The following is a 17,517-nucleotide window of genomic DNA, read 5'->3' as shown; positions in this document are numbered from 1 at the left end:
AGTTCCACCTAAAGCTCTCTCGGAAGCCATGGAAGCAACATGGATAGCCAATGCCTTAAAAAGACCGGAGCCGACAAGAAAACTGATCAGGCTTGTTAGATTCCTACAAGAAAACCTGCACAAGGCTAAGATGATCGGACCGGACTTGGATGGGGAGAGGCGCAGCATCATCGCTGTTCCAAGACGCTCAGCCAGGCTGGCAGAAAGACATCAGCGATACGTCGAAGACGCATACTCGTCAGACTAGGTCTCACTACAGACTTGTTTCCTGACCAAGCTGGACCCAAGAAAGTTCTGCGCTGACGGCCCTCGGCGAACGTTCAGTGTACAGTTGGCTTCCCAATCTTTCTTTTATTTTTCTGTCACCATGATTTGTATATATTGTAATTAATCTAGGATTCTCTTTTGTCTGTTCCTTTTTTTCTTTCTTTTGTAAGTTTTTTAAAACTTTTTTTATGTATGTATTCTATGTACATGGAAAATAAAGTTCTCCCCGACACCACCCAGCCCGTTAAACGGGACAAGGGCTGAAATTGGCGAATGTCGATAGATCCTGTGTGGTGTACGGTTTAAAAGTAAAAGTAAAAAGTAGTCTAGGGCACTAACCCGGCGAATGAGAGGACGTGGGTTCACTTTCCCGCAGGGCCAGTTGTATTTTCTTTCCTAGATTTATTTTCGCATCATCCAGCTGTCGAAACCTTCGTAGTAATAGTGAAGAGTCATCATCTTCGGATACGTCGCCATCTGGTGGCAGTGTCAGAAATTGTGCACTTTCACTTCAGTTAGGTCTGGCTGTCCATGTACGGTCCCGTTCAGTACGAACGAGCTCTAAGGAAAGGAGATTTGTGGTCTAGTGGTCTAGGGCAGTGGTTCTCAACCGGGGGCCATATGGCCCAGGTGGGCCCTAGGATATTCTAGGGGGGCCACGGATGAAAATCTCGCAAAAGGGGAGCCACGGCTACTGATACGGAGGCCACGAAGAAGTTTATGAAATTAAATTTTTTTAGTCACTCTGACTAAAAAAATTTAATTGCAAACAAAATGCATACAATAGCATATATATAGCATATCTTTCTCGCGAATTTTCCCCTATTCAAGTAACATTAACATGAGGAAGAAAATAAAATAAGTTGTTCATGTAATCTCGGTGGTTTTACGACTTGGGGGTGACAGTAGGCCCTGACACAAACTATTAGAAAAGGTTTAAGCAAAATGGAGTGAAGTAACTTGTAAAGACAGAAAATTGTGTGTGTTCGAAGACTTTTCATTCAAAAAGGGCTGCTATAAGGAAAGCAGACAGATTTGTTAACCATTCATTGACATTCTTTTTGAGTGCTGGTAGTAAATGCAATCCGAGAAGTCGATGAGTGAAAAATTAAAGCTTTTTTAAAAAAAAAAACCCCCATCGTTTTCATGCAATTACAGACGGATAGCCATCTAGTTTAGCACAAAGCTATCTTCAGTAGTGGTCTGATAGGGAATATATTTATAAAAATCGAATAAAGAATGATTACCCTGGGGTATTTTTTTATGAATTTTGAGGGGATGCCAATTCATTGCCTTTGCAGTTATAACGAACTTCAAGGGACCAAATCATACGTGAGCAAAAATACCCACGAAATTTAATTTTTTATAACTACATTGCTGTATAACTTAAGAAACTATAATTGCATAAAATTACTGTTGTTTCAATCGCAAGTGTTCATATGTCATTCCTTTCAATTTAACAGGAAAAACGTAATTTTGAACAAATTTAAGACGGTCTTAACGTCATTTGGTTTGCTGATCGGTGTCTATATGCAATCCAAGAAGATAATGTATTAGGACTTCCTCTAAGATTGACACAACACCTTTAAAGTTTTTTAATCGATACTGCAATGCTTCCTATTAATTAACTGACTTACTACTTAAGCCTGCTGCTGGCCTACTACTGGCCTTTGACCTTTGAAGACCAAACACACCCTGCTTCCCATCTCATTGAGATATCGAAGCGTTCCCGGAGGATGGGTATGTCTGGAAATTTTATTAGATATCTTCAGGATAATAAATAAAAATATTACATATAGTTTGCACATATAAATTCACACATAATCAATGTTCGTCAATGGACGGATCATAATATACGGAGGAAAAAAAATCGACTATAAAATATACATCGTAATCTTCCGAAAGTTCTTGATTCCATCCGAAGATAAACACTAGTGCCATGCGCTCTAAACAGCGTCCCTTGACACTGTGGTCATAGCCTTGTTGAGGTGTAATATATATAATCTCAATTTTTACAAGTTGATCAGGCATTCATCAGTACGAAATGTCGATAGGCGCCTATTACTGGCCTGCAACATCCCAAATAATTTCAATATAATTTTCCTATCCTGCAAGAACAATGTTGTGGACATTAGAAAAAAAAAATCTTAAAGGGCGTATGACCACATTTAAAGCAATTTAAATCCGTTTATTTGAGACTCACTGCGTCTGTTGATTTCTCAGAAAAGTGCAATAAATTCTCACGTAAGTCTTCACTTTGAAATGTCAGTAACCAGCTGAATACATCTCTTTGTATCTATCAACCTAAAATTTATGGTTTTTAGTGTTGATAATACGCATGCAAAACCAATTCAGCGACGCGCTTTCACAATCTGCAAAAACTGCGTGGATTTGATAGCTTGAAATGTCTAAATGCCAAAGATTTGGAGAGTTCGAATTAAAATGAAAATGTCAAATAATTTAAATTGTTCTTTGTATAAATGAAATATTTTAATATTGAAAGAGCTATATATATAGAGATTAATCGTGACCGTAGTCAAACGTCTCATAAATGTGAAATTTTGTCATAAAACTGCGAGTGAGGCGCGCATCCCCTTGCGTACAAGTGGAATTTCGAGGCATTTACGCACAACCGAGCCCCTGTTGGTCATTTTTCTTTTTTTCTTCCCACACTTTCTTCCTTTTGTTTCCTTCCTAAATTTATAAAAGTAAAAAGGACATAATCATTATAAAAAGGGCTGATTTCAGATCAAATTGCCGAAGTTCAATTACTTTACTGCAAAAATGTCAGATTTTTTTCGGGGGGGGGGGGGGGAATACAGTCAAACCCCATTATAATGAACTGCAAGATACCGGAGAAATCACTTCGTAATAACGAAATTTCGTTACAAAGGAATTTCCGATTTTTATATTGTTCCTATGTAAACTTACCCGGGGATTAGAAAAGTTTTCGGTAAAACGATATTTTTTCCCGTTATAACGGTATTCGTTAAAACGGAAGTCGACTTTATTTCGTCCCAAACTATTTTTTACGTGTATACGCAGGCTCATGGGTAACAGGGCGTATGACACTTTACTGGCGGGCCATTCGTCTTAGAGACATACCCAACTAGAAAAAGTATCCAAATCACGTGTCCAACTGAGATATGTCATTCATGTTGTAAGTAATACAAATACAAATACAAATACAACGCCACAACAGGCAAAATGCCAAACGAGGTGGCTGATAAAAAGATGCCCATAAAAATATGGATGTCATGTTTCAAAAATACAGCAACCCCATTAAAAATGCAATTAACACAAATTATAAACAATATATACACATAATAAAATATTATACAATGCCCATAAAGAATACTTATGGTTGTCTTATTCTAAGAATGGATAGCTTCTCGATTTACCCCAGTAAATCGGGGGTGTATAGTTATGAAGTAAAAAAAAAACGTGCAATATTCACCGAGATATGCGAATTCGAAAAATTGAGGAAATTTGATAAAAAACAGCAACGGATAAAATTGTTTCCCCGTACTTAATGCTGTTTTTTTTTTCCAACTTTCTTCGAATATCTCGGTGAATATTGCACTTGGAAACGTTGAATTGTTTTGTTGGAGACCGGGAAACAACTTTCACATTGGATTTTGGGGCACAGGGTGTCCGCATGAAGAGTTAACATTTCTATTTTAATAACTATGTAACCCCTGGCAACATGAATCAAATATCTGAGTACTACACATTATTCGGGTACTTTTTCCAACTGGAAGTATGTTTCTAGGACCAATGGTTCGCCCGTAAAATGTCATATGCCCCGTTACCTATGCGCCCTGTATATTAAATATAGTACGGACTGTTATGTGAAATATTGCCCTGTGTTTAAGCCAACTCACACGTTGCTTCATCCGCCTGCGAGAGAGCGGCCATATTATGAACCAAAAAGCCACTTGAAGGTAGCTTATCATCCAACGAAATATCAGATTTTGACCGTATCGAAATTGAAGTCAACAAATTGATAATTTTCTTATTAGAAAATCTGATTATTTATATTTTCCAATGGGCTTGAACTCCTGATAATGAATCATTATTATGTTCACATGAACAGTGTTGTCACTGCGTACATGATTTCTCTGGAATGAATGGTTCAAACAAATATTTAAAATTTTTTCGCACATATTTTAGTTCATTTTTTTAAATTGATAGTAGGGCTACAACATGAACCTATATCCTTGATACATGTATTATTGTTGAAAACGATGTGAAAGGTTGAACTTTTCAATTGTGATTCATTTGTGTGGCTACTCCCTCATTACTACTTTTATCCACATGAAGAGAATAAAATTAATAAAACTGCTTGTTACCACTTTTTGCGATTTTTATCATTATAAGAATGCGTATTTTGGAAGCTACAACTGACATTTCTCAATGAAACCATAATCATTTACACACACAAAAAAACTAATTTGGAAATAATACAAATTTCATCCAGTACAGTGACTTGATGACATAGTGCCGTCTTCAAGCGCAGAGTTTACATTGATTGAAAATAATTTATTCTATTTTTTACTGTCTTCTATTATGTTTGTTTTGATTTTTCATTATTTTCATAAATTAAAAATTAATCAAATTAAATTCAAACATATTTATACTTCAGACAATTTTTGAATAACTATCTTCAAATGGGAAAACGGGGGGGGGGGGGAGGAGTAGAAAAAATGGGGGGGGGGGAAAGGAAAGGGGAGTAGAAAATTATTCATGTTCGCAAGGGAGCCACAAGAATGAGAAATGGGTGAAAGGGGGCCATGGACAAAAAAAGGTTGAGAACCACTGGTCTAGGGCACTCACTTGGTAAGTGATAGGACGTGGGATCTATTCTTTGCAAGGCCAGTTGAATTTTCTTTCCTGGATTTATTTTCGGATCATCCACCTGTCGAACCTTTACAGTAATAGTGGAGAGTGACATCATCTTAAGTTTTGTGCGCTTCGACCTGAGTTAGGTCTGGCTGTCCATGTTCACGGCCGCGTTCTGCCAACACCATCTACAGTAGAAGGCCTCCGCGCGAAGCTCGTGACGTCACTGAAGAAGGTCATCTCACCTATAGCCATTGGATATACTCCAATAAGGTAAAGATGGCGCATGAGTCGGCCTACTATCTCCAATGGCTACAGGAGACCTTCTTCAGTGACGTCATGAGCTTCGCGTGGAGGTCTTCTGCTATAGATGGTGTTGGTTCAGCGCACGCGAGCTCTAAGGAAAAGGGAATCATTGGCTTTGTAGTCTATTGGTCTAGGGTGCTCATGCAAAAAGTGAGAGGACGTGGGTTCGATTCCCCGCAAGGCCAGTCAGATTTTCTCTCCTGTATTTATCTTCGCATCATCCGGCTGCCGCAAATTTCGTAAACATATTTAGAACACAAAGTATAAATTAAAACAAATATGGAAATGTTCTGGTAAAGCAGACATTTTCCTTCACTTCAGGGGAAAAGTCTGAATTTGTGGGGAATGAGAAAAATAAAAGTGAATCAATTAACGTGTGTGAGAAACAAAATATTCGAAATTCTCGAATCACCACAGGCATACTTATTCTGATAATCTTTTCAAACTTTGGGACTTAAAACAGCTATTTGTGATATTTTAGAAATTTTTCATTAGTTTTGTGCCATAATAGGCTTATCATAATTTTGCGACCACTGGCAATGTCCCGTATTTTCCTGTATTTTTCTCAAGGAAATATGGTCAGCTAGTAATCACAAAAAATTTTCGCATCTGGCGTCTCATGTGCTGTCTCGCGTCTATCGACGCCAGAGAACGCGCGTTGTTTCCAGAAGGTTCCTTCGAAACTGTCTGGAACGAATGAAATGTTGATGACCAATGTGCATTTTCTTTCTCGCTGGCATAGCGTGAACTGGCACTGTCTGAACGGGCGTTTGTTACTTGATCCTATCACAACTGCTCTATTTTACTGTTCTGACAAAAAAGTTGTAATCATTTCTTGGTAATTATGTCTTATTACCGGTATTTAAAGTACAATGACAACGAGTCCGCAAAACTGGTTCCAGAAAACTTCAAACCTATCCTATCTGACTTGGATACGCTGGACTTCGTTTTCGCCCAAAGAAGAATGGTTCTTCTGAATCCCAAAGTTAGAGATGGACTGCTTTTGCAAGGTGGGTACATTCCTCCTTATGCTCCGAAGAGAATTTTGAACAGAATTAAAAGATGTAGTAATGTGCTTTTAGAGAAATATGAGGAAACCATTCGGTATTACGTGCATCAAGTGCACAGCTGCTCAAAGTACTTTTGTGTGACGAATCGTCATTTCACTGACTTTCCAGCATCACCCATGTATGTTCGAGGCTTCTACCTTGAAAGCAATTTCAAGCCAATCGGCGAGATCAAAGAATCTGAGCCAGAATATATGCCTGATACGAAAAAGGATTTCCTGGAAATTTTTTGCAAACTTAAATCGGGAAACAATTTGAATGCGATTCCTGAAGAGGATGTAACCCATGATGTGCAAAGTGATCCAATTTCCGATGTTAATGGAAAGCAGAGCAATGACAACGAGATGCAAGCACCAAAAGATCGTGAAAAGGATGAAACCCTTGATGTGAAAGGTCAGCAAAGTGATCCAATTTCCGTTGTTCAAGGAAAGAGGAGCGTAGGTAATGAGATGCAAATACCAAAAGATCCTGAAGAAGATGAAACCCATCATGTGCAAGGTCAGCAAATAAATCCCATTTCCAATGTTGATGGTGATGAGAAGCAAAACATGGTGCAAGCATCAAAAGATCCTGAAGAGGATGAAACTCGTGAAGTGCAAAGTCAACAAAGTGATCCAATTTCCGTTGTTCAAGGAAAGAGGAGCGTAGGTGATGAGATGCAAATACCAAAAGATCCTGAAGAAGATGAAACCCATCATGTGCAAGGTCAGCAAATAAATCCTATTTCCAATGTTGATGGTGATGAGAAGCAAAACATGGTGCAAGCATCAAAAGATCCTGAAGAGGATGAAACTCATGAAGTGCATGGTCAACAAAGTGATCCAATTTCCAGTGATGATGAAAAGAAGAGCGTGGATAACGAGATGAAAGCAACAAAAGAGTCCAAATGCTGTTCGAAGCAAAACAACGTGTGGGGATCATACTTTTTCACTGATTTGTACAACTTTTCACCGACGACTCGACCAAGCAATCACCTTTTAAAGCGTGAGTGGCGTACAATAGAAGAATGGTCGAAACCGTTTTCTACTCGTTCCTGTAGGCATAGTGGATATGGATATTGCTTCCCACCTGATATGTCACCGCCTCTCTACTATGATCCGGAAGCCGCTTTTAAACAATAATTGTATACACCTGAAGACTATACTAAATGTGATATTGTGATCATCATAATTTTTTGCAAGTTTGTAATGAAATTTACAGTGCACAATTATTGTAACTAATACTTTCTGTATTGTGTTAGGGAGTTATTTCTGTTTTTGTTGATAAAGATAAAATACAGTTACTGTTATGCGAAACATTATGAAAAATTTAATTTTTGTTGAAATTTTTCCCCTTATTATCTCCAATGTTCAAGATTGATTCGCTCCACTTTGCTCTCAAGCTTCTCAATTTGAATTTTATTCTAGATTTTAAAATTAATTTCCAAATACTGTATGTGTTGATTAATCCGATACATAAACGGGATTGAAGTAAATTCATCATTTTAGAATCGATGAAGTGATCCTTCTCACTTGTTCCTAAAGATATTGAAGTCCGATATTCAGGACTAGATCAAATCCTGCGAACTACGTGGCTGCAGAAGACGCCAACTGAAGGGGAGGGGTGATTTTTTTATCACCAAAATACTATTCGCTTACACTTAAATAATGGCCAAAACCCGTCTTGCCGATATTACAGATTACAACAGCATTAGACTAAAAACAATAACAATAAATTTCTGGAATGAATTTGAAGAGACGTTGGAAAATTAGAAATTGAATGAAAACCTTTTTTTTTTTGTGGGTTTATGGTGTTCAAAGAAAATTTTATAATATTAGCTTTATCATGGTTCAACCGCATACAACATTCTATAAGCCAGTGGTTCTTAACCAGGAGCCCTTGGAGAGGTATCAGGGGTATGTGAGACTCGTTGAGATAACAACTGCTTTACCGCACGCCAACTTCGGTTATATATCGCCATACGGGAATTCCCAACTAGTGGAGCTGGGTGGGAAATGAAGGCTCCCCCCCCCCCCCGTCGGATCAGCAAGTAAAGAACTTGCATCTGCCGTTCTATGCCCGGATTCCAACCCATGGACCTTGACAGTAACCTTCATAGAGGAAAAGGAATAAAGGTTTTTAACAGCTGGCTGATGTGAAGATATATTTTGGAAAGAGAAAATTCAACTGTGTGTCCCTGCGGGGAATCGAACCCACGTCCTTTCACCTCACCTTTGAGTGAAAGGACATGGATTCGATTCCCCGCAGGGGCAGTTGCATTTTCTCTCTTTCCAAAATATATCTTCGCCAGTCAGCTGTTAAAAACCTTTGTATGGATAGCGGAGAGTGACATCATCCTCGGGAAAAGGAGTATCTTACCACTACGAAACTCGGTCACGGATGTGATAACAATTAAATTATTATTTCTTACTTTATTATGCGCTGAATATAACTTTACAAAGGAGTCCGTAGTCTTACTGGAAAAGGGGGGGGGGTCCCTGGCCCTCATCTTATTGAAGCGAAGGGTTTGCATAAAACCAAAGGTTAAGAACCTTTAAGGTTACCAGATTCCGAAACTTAGAAATAATGGCGCATGCGCGCGCAATCTTGGCTACGTAAATTACACGTGTTCACACAGATGGCACCACAATACCAGGGACGAACATTAGTTGTTTCCCAACCAAAACAAAACAACTTTTTTATTGCGTATACAGTACTAGCTATAATACCCGGCGCTGCCCGGGTTTTCTTCAATGAGGCTGTTTGGATCACGTGACATCTCCCTCTTTCTTTGAGGGGCATGCAAACCGTGTCTAAGTTAACGAATATGGCGACTTCCTGCGCGACTTCATGAAATAAACAAATCTAGATTTAAAGAAACATAGAAATAAATATATTTTTTCCCCTTTTTTTAAGGGGCACTAGGTATTTCGATTTCCCCCCCCCCTGAACTTTAAGTTATCCATCTGCCTGTTTCAGCTTTCAAAAATGCTTAATTGAAGCTGTGGAATTTCTTCGATGTACTTTAAGGGCCCATAATTAATTTTAAAACATCCTAAACTATGAATTTATGCAGTTGAATATCAAAAGACAACACGGAGACATTAATTTTCATGTTTGAGAAGATATAAATAAAAAGTTGAAATCAATGTTATTGCATGTATGTCCAACTCAAAAGTATGTCCAGTTAATTACTTAATATTTAATCTCCCGGGCTTCGTATATCTGTAATCGAACTTAATATTTCAGAAATCTAGAATTCAATACAATTTTTAAAATTATTGATGTGACAGAAAACTCCACAAAATATCAGCATTTCTACAGTAAAATCGGTAATTTTAACACTGATTTCTATGAGGATCACCCTTTTCTTGACCCTCAAAGCGATGCTGATGATGATTATGACGTCTATTCAAAAAGCCTCGTTACTGGCAGGATTGAAAATGTATCGAACCATTATAAAGGCATAAACTATTATACATATGTATATACTAACAGAATTAAAGAAGTGACAAACTGTTGTAAAGGCATACACACAGGGAACCACGGTAACCAAAGTAAACGTTCGGAAAGTGATTGTTGAGGCCCAAAAACCATTGTTGCCCGACATTTTTTTGCCCGTTTGGGGCATTTGCCCTGCTCTGACGAAATTTAGCGACGATCGTTCAAGTCGGGTCCCATTTGGTATATATGCAAAATTTGGCGACGATTGATCTAAAATTGTAGATTTGTATAGAGAACACACACACACACGGACAGACAGAAAATCAATTTTATATACAGTATATAGATGTGGTGTTTTTTAAAGTATCAGGCACACACACACAATGTTATTTCACCCATTTTGTTTACTTCCGAATGGAAGAGGTAACCCCAAGGGCCTTTGGTGCATAAATGGTTCTGGGTACCTCTGTCAATGCAGAGTCATTGATAGAGAGCTGTCATTGATTGTTGCTAAGCAAGCAATGGGATTCTCAAGGTAGATAGTAGATGTTGTGGTTTTCTTCTTTCTGAACTATTTTCGGGCTACGTTCTTCGTGTTATGTACAATGGAGCGCGTGGAACCTTGGCTAAGATAGCATCTGTCCTGCTTGGGGTTGTCGTTTTCTCGACAACGATTGGTCAAAGCGTGTAAATGTGCGTGGAAAAAAAACATAAACATCCCTCCGACATAGACATAACTAGAGTGACCATATTTCCTCTAGAGAAATACGGGAAATAGGGGTTCCAAATACGGGAAAATACGGGACATCGCCAATTATTGCCAAGAACGACGCCAAAAGTGAACAACGTTGCCAAATATTGCTGAAATTACGGAAAAATCGCAATGGCGGGAAACGAAGCAACACTGCAAATTGCAGTGGATTCCACAAAATAAAACGTTTACCAAGACAAATGTGGGAGATTAATGTTGTTATTTGTAGTTGTAATTATCATAATATAATTTATGAGTTCAAAAATATTTTCGATCTTTGACTTCAATAAAGAATAAAAATCCAAGTAGGAGTCATGTAAAAAACGAGAAAAACTGGGACACTTTTGCTTAAAAGTCGGGACGGCTAGAAAAAGAAAGAAAACCAGGACTGTCCCAGGAAATACGGGACGTATGGTCACCCTAGACATAACTGATCGGTAGGGGTCCCGTATTCCACTGCAGTAGCGGTTCAATACGGGACCCCTACCGATCAGTTATGTCTATGTCTACATTTATATTAAGTGTTAACATATGTAAATCTCACAGTGCCATTTTTTTCCCTTGAAAAAAAAACTAATTCTGGAAACCTGAGAATGAGGACAAAAGGGAACAATTTTAAGAACGTATTGAAGTTGTGTTCAAGTGTATTTCAAGTGTTTTAAGAACACTTGAAGTTGCATCAAAAGGGATGGGAAAAAAATTAATCCCCAACCCCCTTGAGTATCCTGGGTACGCTACTGCTCATGATATCAGGCCCGTTGCCAGGAATTTCGTTCGGGGGGGGAGAACCAAAGTAATAGAATAATAGATGTGGCCATCTTTTTCCCTTTTTTCGGTCATTTTCTCACATTTCGGGGGGGGGGGACCAGACACCAAGTCCCCCCCTCCTCCCCACTACCCCTTTGCATGATTTTAACAGCAAAATGCTAAAAACCATTTGGAGACGTCATAACTTTGGGTCCATCTGATATTAATCTGCTTAATCGAATATCGTCGTTTTAATTTCATAGCATCTGTCATATGTCTGCTTCCCATTATCTTCTGTAAGGTAGGTTTTCTGCTCCTACTGCTCAAACACACTAAACACGCATACCCTGGTAATCTCTTAACGTACATGTGTATATGGGAAAAAAAATACATTCGCGCTCTCTTTCTCCCTTCTCTCGAGGCTCTTCATTGGTAACCCTGTAAACGAGCTATGATTTTTTTTTTCTTTACCTCAGCAATAACTTTTTTATTTTCTCCATCGCAACGGTTTGACAAGTAAAAAAAATAGTATTGCATATATAGGGAAAGGGTAGCTGGAAGAGGCCAAAAGAATGGAAAACCTGCTCCTTCTCATCTTCTTTCTCTTCATTTCTTATATCTTAACAATAATACCACTTTTGAGATTTATCTCTGCTAGTTCAACTGCACATCATTTAAATCTGTTGCCAAAAGCCTGTACGTAAAGGGACTAAGATGCGTCCAAATATACTTATCGCTTTGATTTTTTTTTCGATACGCTTTGGCTTTCCTTATGTTTTTTCTTCTGTTCTTTCCCCCCTCCCCAAGCGCAATCCGGTTCAGATCGCAGCACCCCAAAGCATTCACTATACAAAATCCAAGAAACGGAAAGCGAGTCCCTTCGATGTGTTGACCGTCGACGGGTCATCAAAAGTTTGACGTTCGTCTAATGCACGTTGCTCGGCTCGCAATGAAATATTTCGTGACAGCCGCACATGGATGAGAAAATCTCGACGAACTACTCAAAGATAACGCATAGCGCGCATGTAGACGCACCTTTAGGTTTCAGCTTTTAGCATGAACCAGGTACCATGAACACTGAACTGGCAAAGATGACCGCAACAGCATAAGCTCAGTGATAGCTTTAGCTCTGATGGTGATGGTGCTCATTATCTATGTATGTCTAATCATTGATTCACAGCCCCGATAAAAGAGGTAACGTACAAGTCCAGTCCTATGGGGTGCAGTTAACGATCATGCATAGTGCCGCTGTGGTAGTCGAGTGGTCATAGTGACGGAAGATCAGCTTTGCGAACCATGGAACTGTTTGTTGTTCGAAATTGATGAAACCAATGACACACTAAGAGCAGACTGTAAGGGGATTAGTACGACTTATCTAGGGAGCCTCTGCGAATCAAGTTAGGGTCGTGACGCACATAGTTCAAGAGTCCCTGGCTGTAAGTGAATTTGTACGACCCATCTCGGAAGTCCTTGCGAATCAAGTTTGGGTCACGACCCATAGGTTGAAAACCCCCGAGATAAGCAATTTTGGGGGGGGGGGGGGAGTAAAAAAATATTGAAGAAAACTGTATATATATTTTGTGCTTTCAAAACCGTAAAAGCTACGGCATTTCTTTCCGAAATTAGGTAGTTCTGCTTATTTCCATGACTTCGAAGCCGGGAGCTGCTGTGAGTTCTCGAGCATCCACGGTAATTTGTGGCATGGGTTCCGAGCACCCAGAATTGATTCAGAAAAATCAAAAATTTTCCTATATAAAACTAAAGACGATCATCCACAGGTTTGAAACACTCCCGACACCCCTGCATGTACATTGTACAGTATTCACTGTGAAAGTCTTTTGAGAAGTGTTAATATTTTTGGTGTTGTAAACTGTTCCCGAATCAGGCGGGACAGCCAGATTTTTTTCGAGCTCATTTCGTAAAATTCAGTAAACTTATTGCATTCTGGAAATTGTTTTTTTCCAAATTGTTGAGAAAACGTTTGTGTTCTAGGGTCTAGGGCAGCTACTAGGAACAAAAAATTATTTCTGTCGCCTATTATTATTACTTAGGCAAGTATTTATTTTGCCACCCTCACAACTCGTAATTTCGAACGAACTTAGTGTGTATCGTTGCCACCTTTACTTGTCCAGCACCAGACCACAACCCCCCCCACCAGGGCCACAACTAGGGGGGCAGTAAGCGAGTCTGGTGCCCTGAGCGCTGAACCAGAAGGGGGCGCCGAATTCCCCCTTTAACTGTTTCTTCTACATTACAAGGGGCGCCAAAATGCCGGCTTGCCCCGGGTGACAAAATATCTGGTTGCGGCCCTGCCCCCCACTTCCCCTAGTTACGTTCTGCTATGGTCCGACTTTTCTTCTCAGGAATATGCGGAAAAGAAAACAAGAGGGGTCTAAACGACTGTTGTCAAAGATGTTTGGTCGATTGTGGAATATATAGGGTAATTCAAAATTAATGGTAGGCCTACAAAAAAAAAAACCATGCCTGTGACTGTTCTAAGGGTCCGTTCAAGTATTACGTCAGCGCAAATTTTTAGCCATTTTTGACCCCCTTCCCTCCCCCCCGACAGAAAAAGTCAGCAAAACTCTGACCCCCTCCCCCTCATCAAAATTTCATCAGCACTGCACCCTACCTCTTAACGCATATTGGTGGGATCAGAGACGTACAGGGGAGGGGGGCATAGAGGGGCTCGTGCGCCTCCCAGACGAAAATGTATTTTTTTTATGTAAAAGCTTTTTTTTTTTTAATTAAAATTTCGAAAAAAATACCTTTGCATGTATAATCATAATCTTATAATCGATTTCTGTTAATTTCAATGTTATTTGAAGGATAAGAACTAAAAATTTCTTTTTAAGAAATTCATTGTGACCCACCCTTTAAGACATATATGGCCCACGGACCAAATGTGGCCCTGAAGGTTATCTGATGTGGTCTGCTCCCTCAAACCTAATTTTGTGAGAATGAACTAGGCGGCACATTTACAGATCGCTTAAATGACCCATGGCACAGTTCCTGAACATTTAAGCGGCCCGTGGCACATTCACAGATCACTTAAGTGATCCACGGCGTAATTACGGATCATTTGAGTGATACGTGGCGCAGTTCCACAGCACTTGAAGGATCCGCCAAACATTTAGAGATCAATAAAGTGGATCTGTAGGGATTATTATTAGGGAGAATATTAGTTCAGGTGCCCACAAACTAGCAAAAGGTTTTTCTCGTTTTTTGCGCACCGAGTTGCTATTAAGAATATTTCATATTTTTATAAAGGTTGGTTGATGACGTAAGCATCATCCAAACCTCACCCCCGTCATCAAAAGTCAGCAAATCAGAAACCCCCTCCCTCCCCCCTCCCCCCATCGATGCTGACGTAATACTTGAATGACCCCTAATTAATTTATTTCATACATATCAACATAAATGTTCACTAGCAGTACTCATAGAGCTAGGAATCCATGGAGGATGCGTGACCAGCTCGTCCGTTGAGAATAAGGGTTGCTAGATGAAATCCCAAACGGGCCGTAGATCATAAGGGGGCGTCAACGTTATTTGTTGATTTCGGTAATGAAAACAAATTAGAAATGCTTCAAACTTTTTTTCCCTAATTCTTTTTCCTATTTCAACGTTACATTTTGGAACTGAAACTGCCAGTTTCATGGAATGTGATGTGAAAGGCTGGCTGATTATCAAATTATTAAAAGGGGGCAGGTGCATGCTCTTGGCTTCCCATGCCTTCTTATGAGAAAAATCCCCAGCGTTTAAGGAAAATTTAAAATTTTTCTTTTCACTCTTAAGGAACTTAATTTTTTTTTCTCAAACTCTTTGTGGGTATATTTATACAATTTAACGAGAGCTTTTGCAATTTTAATTGTTATTTGTTTTTTTCGAATTTTAACTTCAACGACATACAACTTTTTCAAAAACCACCAAAACTTACCCATATCTGGTGCCATAAAACTTCTTTATATCATTTTAATTTTTAAAAAAATCCTCCCGTTTAAGCATATAACACCTCAGTGCTGAGAGACACAATGTTTCAAGACATTTGAACAAGTGGTGTTTGAAAAAACATGTTTATCTGCAAAACAAAAACTTTCGAGGAAACAGCATTAATGATGAACATTAGCATATACAGGGTGAGTCAGAAAAGATGGGAAAAACTTTAAGAGGTGATAGCACACACCAATACAAACAATTGTCATCAAAGAATGCATGGTCTAACATGAAACGCAAACGCGCTTGCGCGTTTTGAAACGGCCGCTCCGCAAACGTTAAAACGACATTCCCGTTGAAATTTATCGGGAGAAAAAGAGCACCATGCATGCAAATGTAACCTGGCGAAGAAGAAGAAATCGTATGCAAATCTGCGTCACAGTGAATAAAAGGCAGGCGCGGACTCAGTAATACTAAAGGGCGCCATTATCCCGTACGTTACACCTATTAGAATAGTTGCATGCTGGAATAATTTCACAGGGCTGGCGTCCCCGACTTTTATTCACTGTGACTCAGATTTGCATACAGTTTTTTCTTCTTCGCCAGGTTACATTTGCATGCATGGTGTTCTTTTTCTCCCGATAAATTTCAACAGGAATGCCGTTTTAACGTTTGCGGGGTGGCCGTTTCGGCACGCACCAGCCCGTTCGCGTTTCTTGTTAGACCATGATGATGACAATTTGTTACTGTCCACTTTTATTGTATCATCGAGAACATAACATGTTGAATCAGCGTTATCTTCAGGTCTGTCTAGTCACAAAAAATTCTCTCGCGCAGTCCCCGCACTTGGCGACCGTTGGCCACAGTCTTTGGTGAGCCGCCGCACACTCCCCCCCCCCCCCCCCAGTAGCGAACTTACGGTTCGAAACGGTCCGGGAAATGGACAGTTCGTCCGGAACGTGTTTTTCTTGTCTGAGGAACGGGAGGCGTAGGTAAGGTAATTCTTGTTGGTGACGGACTGGAATCGTTCACGTCTGAAGCCAGGAAGGCGGGTTTCAGTCTGTTCAGAGAAACTGTTCTTTTTTTTCCACGGACATCGATGTCGAATGTCTTTTCACGTCGTTGAATCACTTGAAATGGTCCGTCATATGGAGCTTGAAGCGGCTTTCGCACTCCGTCGTGCCGAATGAATACGTGTGAGCAGTCTTTCAAATGAGGGTGGACGAAAATACTTTGTGGTGCATGACAAGATGTTGGTCGCGGTCGTAATTTTGTAAAATGTTCTTTGATAGTCTCAATAAGTTCTTTTGATGATGTTTCCCTCGGAGTGGGATCGAATATTTCTCCGGGAAGTCTGAGACTAGTGCCGTATACCAATTCCGCGGTAGTAGCTTTCAGATCTTCTTTGAAGACGCTACGGAAACCGAGTAATATAGTGGGCAAAGCAGTACACCAGTGTTCTGTGTTATAGGCTTTGATGGCAGCTTTGAGGGGTCTGTGTAGCTCCTCTACGAGGCCATTTGCTTGCGGGTGATATGGTGAGGACCGTATTCGTTGAATTCCTAGTACTCTTGCCAGTGCTAGGAAGAGGGAGCTCTCGAATTGACGGCCTTGATCGGTTGTGATTTTGGATGGCACCCCAAAGCGAGATATCCATGTTGCGTAGAATGTGCGAGCTACAGTCTCGGCGCTGATGTCTGGAATCGGGACCGCCTCCGGCCAACGTGTGAACCTGTCGATCATAGTTAGACAATAGGCATTGCCACCAGAAGGAGGAAGAGGACCAATGATATCAAGATGGATGTGATCAAATCGCTCAGTTTGGTCAGGAAATAAACCTAATGGGGTTTCCGTGTGTCGTGTTATTTTGGACTTTTGACAAGGTATACATTGTCTGGCCAGTTATTACAATCTTTATTTAATGAAGACCAAATGAAGCGAGTCCGAATCAATTTAGTTGTAGCTTTAATTCCTGGATGGGAAATATTATGAATGGTCTCGAAAACCTGCTTACGAAACTGTTCTGGTATGTATGGTCTAGGTGTGCCAGTGGAGAGATCACAAAATAGTGAAGTATTTGAGTCTGGCAAAGTCACTTTTTTGAGCTGTAATCCTCGTGGATTTTGTAAAAGATCAGTTAAAGTTTGGTCGCGTTCTTGTGCTTTTGAAATTTCGTTATAG

The 17,517-nt window shown here is 39.8% G+C and overlaps 1 protein-coding gene across 1 annotated transcript; it reads right to left on the bottom strand.

Moving 5' to 3' along the window:
- Positions 1–16,251: 16,251 nt before the first annotated feature.
- Positions 16,252–17,079, bottom strand: LOC149085255 (uncharacterized). Its single transcript, XM_089233899.1, has one exon. The coding sequence runs from the start codon at positions 17,077–17,079 to the stop codon at positions 16,252–16,254; it is 828 nt and encodes a 275-aa protein (XP_089090025.1).
- Positions 17,080–17,517: the final 438 nt, after the last annotated feature.

This window comes from Pholcus phalangioides, unplaced genomic scaffold (assembly GCF_987345545.1).
Source record: "Pholcus phalangioides strain wild (caught in Gottingen) unplaced genomic scaffold, Ppha-v1.0 ptg000007l_1, whole genome shotgun sequence".
Lineage (NCBI taxonomy): Eukaryota > Metazoa > Arthropoda > Arachnida > Araneae > Pholcidae > Pholcus > Pholcus phalangioides.
Note: the sequence above shows the minus strand (reverse complement) of the source record. Positions and strands in the feature narration are given on the sequence as shown.

Bases quoted from the DNA above. Each gene is read 5' to 3' on its own strand.
- LOC149085255 (XM_089233899.1), bottom strand. From the start codon at position 17,079: ATGATCGACAGGTTCACACGTTGGCCGGAGGCGGTCCCGATTCCAGAC.